The sequence below is a fragment of the Opisthorchis viverrini genome, assembly GCF_000715545.1.
Source record: "Opisthorchis viverrini unplaced genomic scaffold opera_v5_201, whole genome shotgun sequence".
Taxonomy (NCBI): Eukaryota; Metazoa; Platyhelminthes; class Trematoda; order Opisthorchiida; family Opisthorchiidae; genus Opisthorchis; species Opisthorchis viverrini.
This window is the reverse complement of record NW_008751856.1, coordinates 828,703-841,487: the sequence shown is the minus strand read 5'-3', so window position 1 is coordinate 841,487 and position 12,785 is coordinate 828,703. Positions and strand designations below refer to the sequence as shown.

Genomic DNA, 12,785 nt, shown 5'->3' with positions numbered 1-12,785 from the left:
CACCATCAAACGAGCGCCGAATCCAAATAGACCACATTGCCGTCAGTTATCGGTGGCGAGGGTCGATCACCGCCTGCCGCTCCTTCTGGAACACCAGCGTGGACTCCGACCATGCACTTGTACGCTGCTGCTTTTCATTGCGCTTTTCAGGTGTACGCAAATCGCGCACACCTCGCTTAGCCATTGAGAAGCTAGTTGATCCAGAAACCAAACGAAACTATCAGAAACAGCTCCTCGAATGCCTGCCGGACGGTACGGTGTCGGATATAAACGGCCACTGGGGAAAAATATCCAACGCGTTACTCAAAGCAGGAGAGTCTGCTTGCGGTACAACCCAGCCAACCTCATCCAAGCATTGGATCTCTGATAGAACCGTGTCTTTTCTGGAGACCCAGCGACAGATTCCACCTGCTCGCCACCAGGTGGCGCATCATCCGACGCCAGGTGAAAGTGACTGTCCGCGCAAACCGAGAAGCTTGGTGGACCCCTCTCCCCACCCCATGAATAACTCTCCTCTTGCAGGCCCAGCACTTAGGACTGATGACTCCGTTCGTCATGCATCGGTTTTGCGTGTAGCATCTACTCGTCACACGGTGCCGACATCTTCAGGAATCTCCAGATCAGTCCTCAAGCCTCGACACCCACTCTATCTGGCCGCGCTCAATGTTCGCACTCTGAAGCAAGCAGGACAACAAGCTGCCCTTGCATTCACACTGGACTCGCTTGGCATTGATGTGTGCTGTGTCTCAGAAACGAGAATTCAAGATGCAAGCACAGTGATTGAGTTAACCGCCCCGTCAGTCTCCACTCGCTTCCGGCTACGCACCTCTGTTGATCCAGATGCTGCTGCGGTGGGATATGGCGGGGTTGGTATTGTGCTAAGTCACCAAGCGGAAGTAACCTTACTCGACTAGATACCTGTTGATAGTCGCCTCTGTGCGATTCGTCTGGAAACGTCTGTCGTCACGGCAGTGGAGCATCGGTACGGCAGTGAAGTATGGGTGTTGAACACTGATGTCATGCTGTCGATGATGATGATGGTGATGATGATGATGACTCAGCATAGTCTTTCGTGTTGTCTGGAGCATGGCTGAGCGCGCGCCGTGTTCGACGTCACTTACCACTGCGCCCACGCCTTTCATTTTTACCCCATATGTGACACCCGCACTAAGAAACTGCATTAGTCCTGTACGCATGAGAATGTTCCCGTGCAATACTAGTCGGATTGCTTAACTTACGTTCCCGGTATCTACCTGAGAATCACGTGACTACTTCACTTGAATGACCTTGCCTCCCACCCTCGTGCTTCCTTGAGCTCTGTGCCGTTCGGCTTGGAGCGAGTGCATTTTTAACCCCCACCCCTGTTTTGTGTATCTTGGCTGATTGTTAAAGAAAGCATAGAGGAATTAGCGGGTTAGTAACCCACACTCCATTGGCTGTGCTCCTCCTTTAGTCACGCGATTCACACCACGTGACCACGCACTGCCTACTTCTCCGAATGATGACTTCTCAGATAGACGGTTTTTGAGACTTGTGAGTTTTTGCCTTCCTGAGTAGACACCAGCATGAAACAATTAAAACGGATCAGTCATGCCCAGTTCGTGCACGTAATCTTTCCAGATTGACATGGTCGTATTTTAGGTCCTGTATCAAAACGATTACAACTTTGCTTTTTTTAAACGTTGGTACATTCTTCTTTATTTATTCATCAAATTCGTAAGTGGAATGCGATATTTGACAATGTTTCCGAATCCACACTTTCTACGTTCGTTCAACTCGCAGTGCATTCTGTATGACATCAATCCAGCAACGCCTTCGCGTGAGACTTATCTCTGTAAAAACCTTAACTCTTTTCTTCGGGCAATTTGATTTCTTGGGTTTTTGTACCAATACGGTTATCCCTAATTGAGAAACCTATTGAGAACACCTGTTTCCAAACACGTGCCGAGAATTGTTTAGGTTTGAGAACGTGTTCGTCCAATTGGCAAATTACGGGCGTGTTTAGGGACGAAATTCGTTGTCTAGTTTGACTAACAAGTATGTCCTAGTCTAACGCGTTTGTGTGTGTTTCTCTCTGCGTGTACCACAGCTCATTTCACTACGGGTTGCCGAACGGGAAGTGGAGCGTAATTTTGAATATATTGCATCAACACTACTCTCATCTCCAACACACCGGCAACAACAGCAGCAGCTACTCATGCGATTTACCGGACGAGGACACGGTCGATTTCTCAGTTTTGCTACCAGTCGGAGAGGGGTACAGCGCCACAACAACAGCAACAATAATCAACCTGTATCGACCAGAACGAGCTAGCCTGTCTTGTCCGGTGGGCAGGGCACTGGTTTCGAGCATAGTCTTTCGTGTTGTCTGGAGCATGGCTGAGCGCGCGCCGTGTTCGACGTCACTTACCACTGCGCCCACGCCTTTCATTTTTACCCCATATGTGACACCCGCACTAAGAAACTGCATTAGTCCTGTACGCATGAGAATGTTCCCGTGCAATACTAGTCGGATTGCTTAACTTACGTTCCCGGTATCTACCTGAGAATCACGTGACTACTTCACTTGAATGACCTTGCCTCCCACCCTCGTGCTTCCTTGAGCTCTGTGCCGTTCGGCTTGGAGCGAGTGCATTTTTAACCCCCACCCCTGTTTTGTGTATCTTGGCTGATTGTTAAAGAAAGCATAGAGGAATTAGCGGGTTAGTAACCCACACTCCATTGGCTGTGCTCCTCCTTTAGTCACGCGATTCACACCACGTGACCACGCACTGCCTACTTCTCCGAATGATGACTTCTCAGATAGACGGTTTTTGAGACTTGTGAGTTTTTGCCTTCCTGAGTAGACACCAGCATGAAACAATTAAAACGGATCAGTCATGCCCAGTTCGTGCACGTAATCTTTCCAGATTGACATGGTCGTATTTTAGGTCCTGTATCAAAACGATTACAACTTTGCTTTTTTTAAACGTTGGTACATTCTTCTTTATTTATTCATCAAATTCGTAAGTGGAATGCGATATTTGACAATGTTTCCGAATCCACACTTTCTACGTTCGTTCAACTCGCAGTGCATTCTGTATGACATCAATCCAGCAACGCCTTCGCGTGAGACTTATCTCTGTAAAAACCTTAACTCTTTTCTTCGGGCAATTTGATTTCTTGGGTTTTTGTACCAATACGGTTATCCCTAATTGAGAAACCTATTGAGAACACCTGTTTCCAAACACGTGCCGAGAATTGTTTAGGTTTGAGAACGTGTTCGTCCAATTGGCAAATTACGGGCGTGTTTAGGGACGAAATTCGTTGTCTAGTTTGACTAACAAGTATGTCCTAGTCTAACGCGTTTGTGTGTGTTTCTCTCTGCGTGTACCACAGCTCATTTCACTACGGGTTGCCGAACGGGAAGTGGAGCGTAATTTTGAATATATTGCATCAACACTACTCTCATCTCCAACACACCGGCAACAACAGCAGCAGCTACTCATGCGATTTACCGGACGAGGACACGGTCGATTTCTCAGTTTTGCTACCAGTCGGAGAGGGGTACAGCGCCACAACAACAGCAACAATAATCAACCTGTATCGACCAGAACGAGCTAGCCTGTCTTGTCCGGTGGGCAGGGCACTGGTTTCGTCGCTCGGCCTTCTGCCAGTCTATCGCTGTCTCTCGCACAAGCACTTCCCGTCAAATCTCTCCCACATGACCTCTCGCTCCGGAAGCCACCAGACCTATTGATCTACGAGCCAATCAGCAGCGTCCAATGTGTACTGGACACGTGCGTGCGTGCGTGTGCGTGTGTGTGTTCACACGCCTCTGCATCGCTCTTTCCCGGGGCTGTAGACACACAAGCGCGTACGTTTGTGCGTCTGTATTACTACGACTGTTGACCGACGGGCGCTGGTTATTGGGTTTCCACAACTGTTCTCCAACACGAACGCGCGTTTTACGTTCCGGGAAAATATCGTTTGCAAATCGCCGAAATGGGAGACAGTGATAATTTGCCAAAAAATCACTTGTCCAAACAGCAATAAGTTTTGTTGAAAATGATGGACACTGGAAACAGAATCCGGTTGCACAGTGGTTTGGTTACCATGTGTATTTTATGCACATTTGTACCCATTGGAATATACACTGCCGTACCGTTTAACACCGCGTCCCGTGAGGATATTTTACGTAAATTTGTAAATTATGTACAAAGTGAGAAGACATTTTGTTTCCCCGATGCCTGGTCCCCCGGATCCGCACAGGATAGTGATGAATCATTGTCTAAAGGACCTGTGTTGACATTCCATCCGTTGTTTACCGATGTAATCACTCCGCACTCTTTAATGAGTAGCTTTCATGAGGACGTCAAAGAGTCCATTCGAATCATGCGTGTAATCAATCGATTGTTCCACTTACCCCAAGGAATACCGACAAATGTAATGACAGAGCTTTTGAATTCCTATATCCAGGCCGCGAAACCAGTCACATTCCGACAAACGAATGACTTGACTACCAGTAATGTGACTTCAGCCAACCAAAATGTGACATCTATGTTAGCCATAGGATTGTGCAAGGACAGTGGACTAATTTCTTATGCAACATCCGGCACAGAAGTGATAAGTCCAGCAGTGCCCAAGAAAGTATGTGCGGAATTGAAAACCGCGGCAAAGCTCCACGATCTGAGGAGTTTCACAGAGGAGACAATCTACGAACGATTTCAAATGAACTGGGTGGCGAATCAGTGTGAACAAATCGCCGGCCGTCCAGCTGTCATTCGTGTTGCTGTGCGTCCTGTGGAAGGCACCGGAAAACTTCAGTGAGTTGGCTCAGTTTTGGGAGCGTAGTTTATTAGTCTATCCGTTTGGTTTACTCTGTTGAATAACAAGCGATAGGAGCTATCTCGAACGAACAATGAAGCAGCACCGTTCGTTGTGTAAACTAGCTTGTGCATAGGAAACTCCTCACAAGGTTTCTGAAAACTCTTCGGCATCCCACGATCGGTTTCGCCCTTCCACTTTGGGCTCATCAGGTAGCCGCGCAGTCCCCGAGTTTCCGTCAACCTCATGATCTACTTGAACCCAAATTGCACTGTTTTCGAGAAATACACTCATTTGCAAATCAATTTGGTTTTCACGAGAGACTCAACTGAATCTCTCGTTTATGATATTCTACAGCTGAATGTGCTGCATACAGGTTGCCTCATGTTTCAGTTGGCACGGTATTCGAGATATCGCTGTATATTCTCATGAAGGAAACTACTCACAAGGTTGCTGAAAACTGTTCGACAGCCCACGACCGGTTTCGCCCTTCTTGGGGTTCATCAGGTAAGCGCAGTCGCCGAGTTGCCGTCACCTGTATGTTCTACTTGAACCCACTGCTTCATCCATGATCGATTTCTGTTCATTGCGACGGTCCGATGACCTTGTCCGCCTCTCTCAAGGTGGTTGTTCTGTCCAAGGCCAAAATTTGAGCCACCTTTTACACCTGAAGAAATCGGATGACGACTGGTCACGAATTCAGATAGAAACTACCCAGGAATTAAAAATATGTCTAGTTTTTAAGCGACTATTAAAGGCGGAGTACCGTCTTCTCGCGGCGGCTCAGTTACCGTGCCTCTGAATAATTGAACTTTGATTGTGTCAGAGCGAATACACCAAAACCTCAATTAATACTGCAGTGAGTTTCATCAAACCACCCATCCATACAGTCGGAAAGAAAACTTGTTTGATGCCTAGCTGACCTCAAGAATGGGTGACATAACTGGATTCTCTTTCACGAAGAGGTATTCTAGGAAAAGGGAGTTAAAGCACGGCGTTTCGTTTCGTCATGTGTTCCGGTCTGAAAGTTGGACCGAACGGATGACCACTGCTCCTGAGCAGGTGAAAGTTTAGGATGCATTTTCACCGCCATAATGAAAGCGTTTAATTTTGTACACGGGAGAACCGTTTTCTTAGTGCTTTACGTTCTTCTGGATGGGCTAACCGAAACCGGTTACTTCAGAAATATCGGCTCTGTTCGAAAGTCTGAATCGATAAGCCATGCCTACTTTGTGATTTTAAAACGAGGGATATAACTATATGCTATTCAAACGTGATCGTTGTAGAGGGGTAAGCTATATAAGAATGTAATCGAAATGGGTAGAAGGGCAACGCCAATCTTTTGCGTCTGTTGATTGGACCTCCACAGAGTTTTTGTCTTTCTCCTTATGCGTGCACAAGAAACAGTGTGCACAGAAATGCACCATTCCAAATCACACACGGTGTTTCACTCATTTCGAATTACATTTTGGTATTACACACACCTGGATGATGTTTTGGCACTCGGTTGGCAATGAGCTACAAGCCATTGAGGAAGTTCCCTCCAAAAATAACTACCGGTGGCGTTATCCTTCCTGTACGATCACATCAAGAAATTCCCACTTTGGTCAACGTAAATTAGCCCTTGAGATTTCGTCCTATCCTGTTGAAATGCTGAGAAGCACGGTACAGTTGTTTCATCATTATTGGCATGGCACATCTTTCGAAAAATGCAACCTTTCTGCCAGTGGACGAACACTTAAACGTTTGGTCACAAACGGCCGAAAGGCTCCCATTCAGACGGGCTATAGTCATCCCACAGTTCAAGAAACTACGTCACGTATTGACTGACTTTTCGAGGGTTTGCTTCTCAGATCGGAGTTCTATTCATATTGTCAAATCAATCTCCTTCTGAGCTTCGTATAGACTGTGTGGAGTGATTTGGTACTCCTCAATTGGGGTCTCGTCCTGCCACGTACGTAATCAGACAAGGAAGGCATCTAGCCAACAGACCTCACCCGACCGAGTCATTACTCGGAGAACCTGGTTCAGACATTGGCGAAATACACTCATTTGCATACCATTTTGATTCTGATGGGAGATTCACCTGGAACTCAGCTGAATCTCTCGTTTATGATGTCTTTTTTATGAGATTCAGCTGGGTTTCAGGTGAGTCTTCTGTCAAAGCCAAATCGGAATGCAGATGAGTGTTTTTCGCTAATTTCGTGCAATTCGGGTTCAAGTAGAACATGAGGTTGACAGAATCCGGGGCTCGCACCTACCTGGTGAGCCGCAAGTAGAGCGAAACTGGTCGTGAGCTGTCCAAGTGTTTTCTGCAACCTTATGAGTAGTGTATTGCGTGTATACTTGTTTCAGTCATGTTCTTCGTGTTGAAGGGAATTTTCAGGTAACATCAGTTCAGCTTTCGGAATCGCCCCTGGCCACCTAGTGGGAAATTTTGAAAAAGCACCTTCATATTTCATGGTTTACAAAATACTGGTTTCAATGTACACTCATGAATATCCTATTTCTGTGCATGCTATGACTACTGACTTGCTTTTGAGTAGTATATAGCTCCACTGCATAGGTTCAAATGGTCTGCCACACACATAAGTCACCCGCTGCACACGTGACAACAGTTGTTCGGGGTGATGTTTTCGGGTCAATCAAATGGGGACTGTTGTCCCATCGCCTAGCTAACGGCAGTCTCAGTTGACCTCAAAGTGTTAATCATCACATTCTAACTTGGTGATAACTCATCAAAGGCACTTTGTGCGTTGACTGTGGCAACGCATTTGAAACCAAATTCACCTCAAGCCGATATGGCTTGCCAAAATTCCAAAAGCGTTTCTCGCAGACCCGTTTCCTTGTTGACCTGACTCGAGGTTGCCCCTCGCAACGCTTCGGTTTGTTTCAGTTATTGATGCGATCAGTCCCATGGCCACATCTAGCCAATAGACCTCGGACCATAGTAAGGTAAACTACGGTCAGTGGGACAATGCTTTTCGGGGAATGTTCGAACCAAGAACGCTCCTCTCCAACTTCTTTTTATAGCTGTGTTTTTGCGGAGTATAATTAACCGGTCAATTGCGGCTGACTCCCTTTTCTCCGCATCATTTCTGCGAAATCACGTGGTTGTTTTGTAGCCATCCGTTCACCCACATGCATGACTTTACAGCTCGCCGCCACTCACCAGATCTGTCTTTCCCTTTACACTCACAAATCACGCCACACAATCGTGACTCACTTGACTGCACAGCCTACAGTCGTTCAGAGGGCTCGCCTTTTTCCCCCTACGTTTACCAATCACGACACACAAGAGTGACTCATCTGACATTGATTGTCTGTACCGTCTGGGGAGTCACTGTGAGCTGAACAGTCAAGTGTGTGGGTGAGGGAATACCTAAGTCACTAAGATCGGTGTTTGACCTTTCACCAATAAGTTCATGGTGAACTTAGCTGCATCTCCCGTTTACAATGTTATCCTCCAACTCAGTATGCAGCACATAAAGGGCCTCATATTTCAGCTTCGAGATATCACCTTACATTTCCAGACATGACTCATAAGGTTGCTGGACACTTCTCTACAGAACACGACCGGTTTCTGCTTCGGGTTTATCAGCTAGGCGAAGTGTCCGAGTTTCCATCGATCCGAGTTGAACAGATGCCATTTGCAAACTAACTTGGTTTTTCGAGAGACTCACCTGGAACCCAGCTGAATCACTCGCTTGTGATGTTCTCAGGCAACTGAATGTGCTGCACCAGGCCGCCTCATTTTTCAGCCGCTACGATATTCGAGATATCGCGATACACGTATATCTTTGTAATGTACTACTCATAAGGTTGCTGAAAATCCGTCGACAGCCCACGACCAGTTTCACTCTTCTTGAGGATAATCAAATTAGTTTGCAAATGAGTGTATATTCGCTAATTTCGTGCAATTTGGTTTCAAGTAGAACATAAGGTTGACGGAAACCCGGGGACTGCGCTTACCTGATGAGCCTCAAAAAGGGCGAAACCGATCGTGGGCTGTCGACGGATTTTCAGCAACCTTATGAGTAGTACATTACAAAGATATAGATGTCAGTCGAGTATTTCGTTTGTACTGGCCCGCAGGACGCACCTGGTTTCAGTTCAGCCTTCTGTCAAAACCAAATGAGTCTGAAAACGAAAGTGCTTGTCGAACACACTTAAGCGTTTAATTAAGATCGTTTATAAGTGGCTACTGACTGATCGAGAACCGATGCGTGATTCAGTAACGAAACATTCTACATGCGTTCTCACAGCGAGGCAGTTAGAAAGCGTGTTTTCGGTTGTGTAACGGGTACTTCCATTGAAGAATGTGTCCAGTAACAGAAGCTGCGTTGGTTGGGACATGTGTTACGTATGCCGAACCATCGTTTGCCGAAGAGAGTACTGTTTTCCATGCCCAATTCGGAGTGGCGTAAACAGAGAGGTGGCCAACCATTGACTTGACAGAGGAGTGTGAAGGAGATCACGAAACGCTTGGGTGCTGTCGGTGCTACTCGCCTTCCAGGGTGGGGACCGCGTGATCCTCACTGTGCCTGGTTGGAGACACTACAATATATGGCTGGCAACCGATGTCAGTGGCGTTCCTGTTGTCAGTTTCTATCCAGATTGCCTGGGTGAATGTCTGGAGGTGTAGGCACCTGGGAATGATTGTGGTAAGCTAGCACTAAATCCCTCCCCCATCCCCCTTTATTCTTTTCTTTACAATAAGGTTTTCAAATAAGTCATGGTTGTACGTCAGTGAAGCATCGGTGTTGAACACTGATGTCATGCTGTCGATGATGATGATGATGATGATGATCTAAACGGGTTCCGTGTGCTCAAATGTCTATATTGACAAAGTGATGGTGGTTTCAGAATCGTAGCCAAGTGTCAATTTAAGAACAACCTCCGTTAATCAGGTAAGAATAACGCGAAAAGGCCCACCAAGTGTCGGCTAATTCTGATGAGTCATCGGTTCATCCAACCAGTCAGCTATCGATCCGACAATTTAGGCTACACAAGCTGCCGTCATGTGATTTCGGTAAGATGTCCTCAGACAACTGTGCATAAATGCTAAGCTGCAACACAGCCATTCACTAACCCCAGTCAGGAAAACTGTTCTGCAAATTGGTTCACTGTTAGAGAAACTTTGGTCAGTGTGTAATGACAGGACCGGTGTGGTCACGTGATGCTTCTGGTGATAAACGGTTGGTTGTTCTGCAAGATCACTGTTAGAGAAACTTTGGTCAGTGTGTAATGACAGGACCGGTGTGGTCACGTGATGCTTCTGGTGATAAACGGTTGGTCGAACTGCGGGTGGCCTCGACTGTTTCCAGTAGGTTTTATCGAACGGCCTTTGAACGGCTTTTCAGGGAACCACCTTTTATGTAAGTCTTTCATCGATCCGGCAGGATTCAGCCACGTGAAGACGGACTGGCCTGAACAACAGCCATTTCACGATCTCTAAAATGACGAAGGCCCGGAACACGACCGTTGGCAACTTTAGCTGAGCATTTTCATAAACCGATCTCCACCCAACCGAATGAACTGATCACAGGTGATTCCTCACCCGTCATTCGAATTCGACTACCCAATAACAGCTGTAAAGTCATTAGCAAAGGAACTTAAAAAGAGAAAAAACGGTGACGCTTCGTATCCAAGTAGGTGATTTGGTATGGAAATAATCGAAAAGTTCTCCAGTTTTTCTGCATCTTCAAGATGAACAACTTTCGATTTCAAGTGGTCTCTCTAGACGAGATAAAAGTATTTACACCACGTGTATTTTTCGAATTTCGTTTAATTTAGGTTCAAATAGAACGTGAGGTTTAGGGGAATCCGGGAACTGCGCTTATTTACTGAGCCCCACAAAAAAGGCGGAATCAGTCGTGGGTTTCCTAGTGTTTTCAGCAACCTTATGGGTAGTATGTCACACCTATGAGATGGTCCAAGCTGTGTAATTTGTACACTAAGCAAACCTTTGCTATCCGACGCGTAATTTTGCAGACTGTCTGGAAACTACGTGAAATGGATGTTTTTCTTTTCGGAAAAAATCTGCTCGCGGCAGACCCTGTCCAAAAAAAACCGAACATCCGTTAATTCCAACACTGATTTCTTCCATCCCATTTGGTTTCGCGGTGCCCAATTAAGTTCTGCCTTCACTTCCCAGATGACTTGATCCCATTCAGTTCAAACGGAAAATCAATAAGACAATGCCTGGAGTCACGTGATTGTCTGAAAACTATTTCCACATGTTTTGTGGCCCAACAAAAATTGGGGCTTGTGTCTTTTTCTAATGACATTTTCGACAGATGTATTGATTCCCGTTTGTCACGTCTTCCCGCTGTTAAAACGGGAAAAAAACTTACTAGCCACACGTTTGCTTAGACCGGTCTAAGTATAGCTCTGTGGTTTCAGCTTTTATACACCGCAGCTTGAAAAACGAGATCATCTACAAGGAGAATAGAGCGTGGTTTGGTTGCCTGGTGAATGAATACTATCGGAAATTGGCGAAAAAATTATGAAGTGGATGCAACAAAACGATTGGGTCGTCCTTGAGACATCGTGGTAGTTATTTTGACTCCAAAATCCACCCTGCTTGTTCTGCGTCATCAGTCTTCCTACTCTAGCGTTCTTTACCGAGTGAATTTAGGATTCCATACAGTTCTCATCAGTGTACCGCCGGAGTCCTAGAACGTCCCACTGCTACCCAATCTAGTCAGTAATTTTGTTTGACCGAACGAAATCCAGTTCGGGCGAACTGTTTCTGTATCCTGTTGAAGTACCGCGTATGAGAGGAGATGAGCGAGCTGTTTCTGTATCCTGTTGAAGTACCGCGTCAATCTGCCTCCTCTTGTCGAAGGGGGCGAGATGATCCAAGTGGCTAGAGCGCGAATTTACTGACCAGAAGGTTCGTGGTTCGACTCTGGCCTCTGCTTCTCGACTTCCTCTGTTCAGGCCCGGACAACCTGGCATTATCCCAGCCCTCGTGCGTCCTTCGGGTGGCATGATAGCTAGGCACCGAAAGGGTGTTGTAGCTGGCAGACCAGTCAGTTCGTTAGGAAATCTGAGTTGACTGTGCTTACAGTAGAGAGCACATTAGATCCATGAGGACAGCACGTGGTATCAGCGCCGGTAAACCAAACGGCCTCGAAATTTCCAGACTGGTGTAATGAAGTTCAGAGTTCAAGGTACTCGCAGTGAGCTGCGATTCACACTTCATGTCATTGCGTTCTGATACGATTGTGTAAAAAGATTCACCAGACCTGAGATAGCAAGCTATCGATCAATTACTGCAGTTTCGCTTGTGTACAGTTTGGATGCATCATTTCGATTTGGATGGCTAAACCAGCCTGACACGATTACCGTGGTATGTCCCGTCATGCTCACACCGCTGACACCCACAGAACTTTCCAGCAATATCTATTTCCGTAACCTCGGTTTTCGAATGCACTTTAGCTGTGGGTAGCAGTTTTCAATAGAATAACCCGATGTACACCCAAAGGAATGCCTAGTTCCCATCAAGCACCACAATGGCCTCCAATTAACCCCAGGTTATGTAAACTTGACTTTTGGCGAAATACACTCATTTCGAGAGACTCACCTGGAACCCAGATAACTCTCTCGGTTTTGATGTTTCCGAGCAACTGAATGTGCTGCACCAGGCCGCCTCATGTTTCAGTCGGTACGACATTCGAGATACCGCGATACATATGTAGTTTTGCAATGCACTACTCATAAGTTTGCTGAAAACTCCTCAACAGCCCACGACCGGTTTAACTCCTCTTGAGGTTCATCGGGTAGGTGCATTCCCAGAGTTTTCGTCACCTTTATGTTCTACTTGAAACAGAATTGCACGAAATTTGCAAACTAATTTGGTTAGCCTCAAGAAGAGTGAAACCGGTCGTGGGCTGTCGAGGGATTTTCAGCAACCTTATGAGTAGTGCACTAAAAAATTGACATTTGTTTTATTCTGTCAATTGTGATGTAGA

General features: G+C 46.2%; 2 protein-coding genes across 2 annotated transcripts in view; one reads left to right on the top strand and one right to left on the bottom strand.

Annotated features, from left to right (window-relative positions):
- Positions 1-12,785, top strand: part of T265_14466 (hypothetical protein) — a gene marked incomplete at both ends in the record, with an annotated part of 94,055 nt that overhangs the window by 36,919 nt on the left and 44,351 nt on the right. The window contains 4 exons of the mRNA XM_009173779.1: positions 151-866; positions 2,049-2,327; positions 2,931-3,108; positions 4,037-4,805. Coding sequence (XP_009172043.1) covers positions 151-866; positions 2,049-2,327; positions 2,931-3,108; positions 4,037-4,805 — 1,942 coding nt within the window. The remainder of the gene's footprint in view (positions 1-150; positions 867-2,048; positions 2,328-2,930; positions 3,109-4,036; positions 4,806-12,785) is intronic.
- Positions 2,192-2,431, bottom strand: T265_08075 (hypothetical protein; the record flags this gene model as incomplete). The annotated part of the gene is made up of 1 exon (XM_009173770.1): positions 2,192-2,431. The coding sequence occupies one exon, from the start codon at positions 2,429-2,431 to the stop codon at positions 2,192-2,194; it is 240 nt and encodes a 79-aa protein (XP_009172034.1).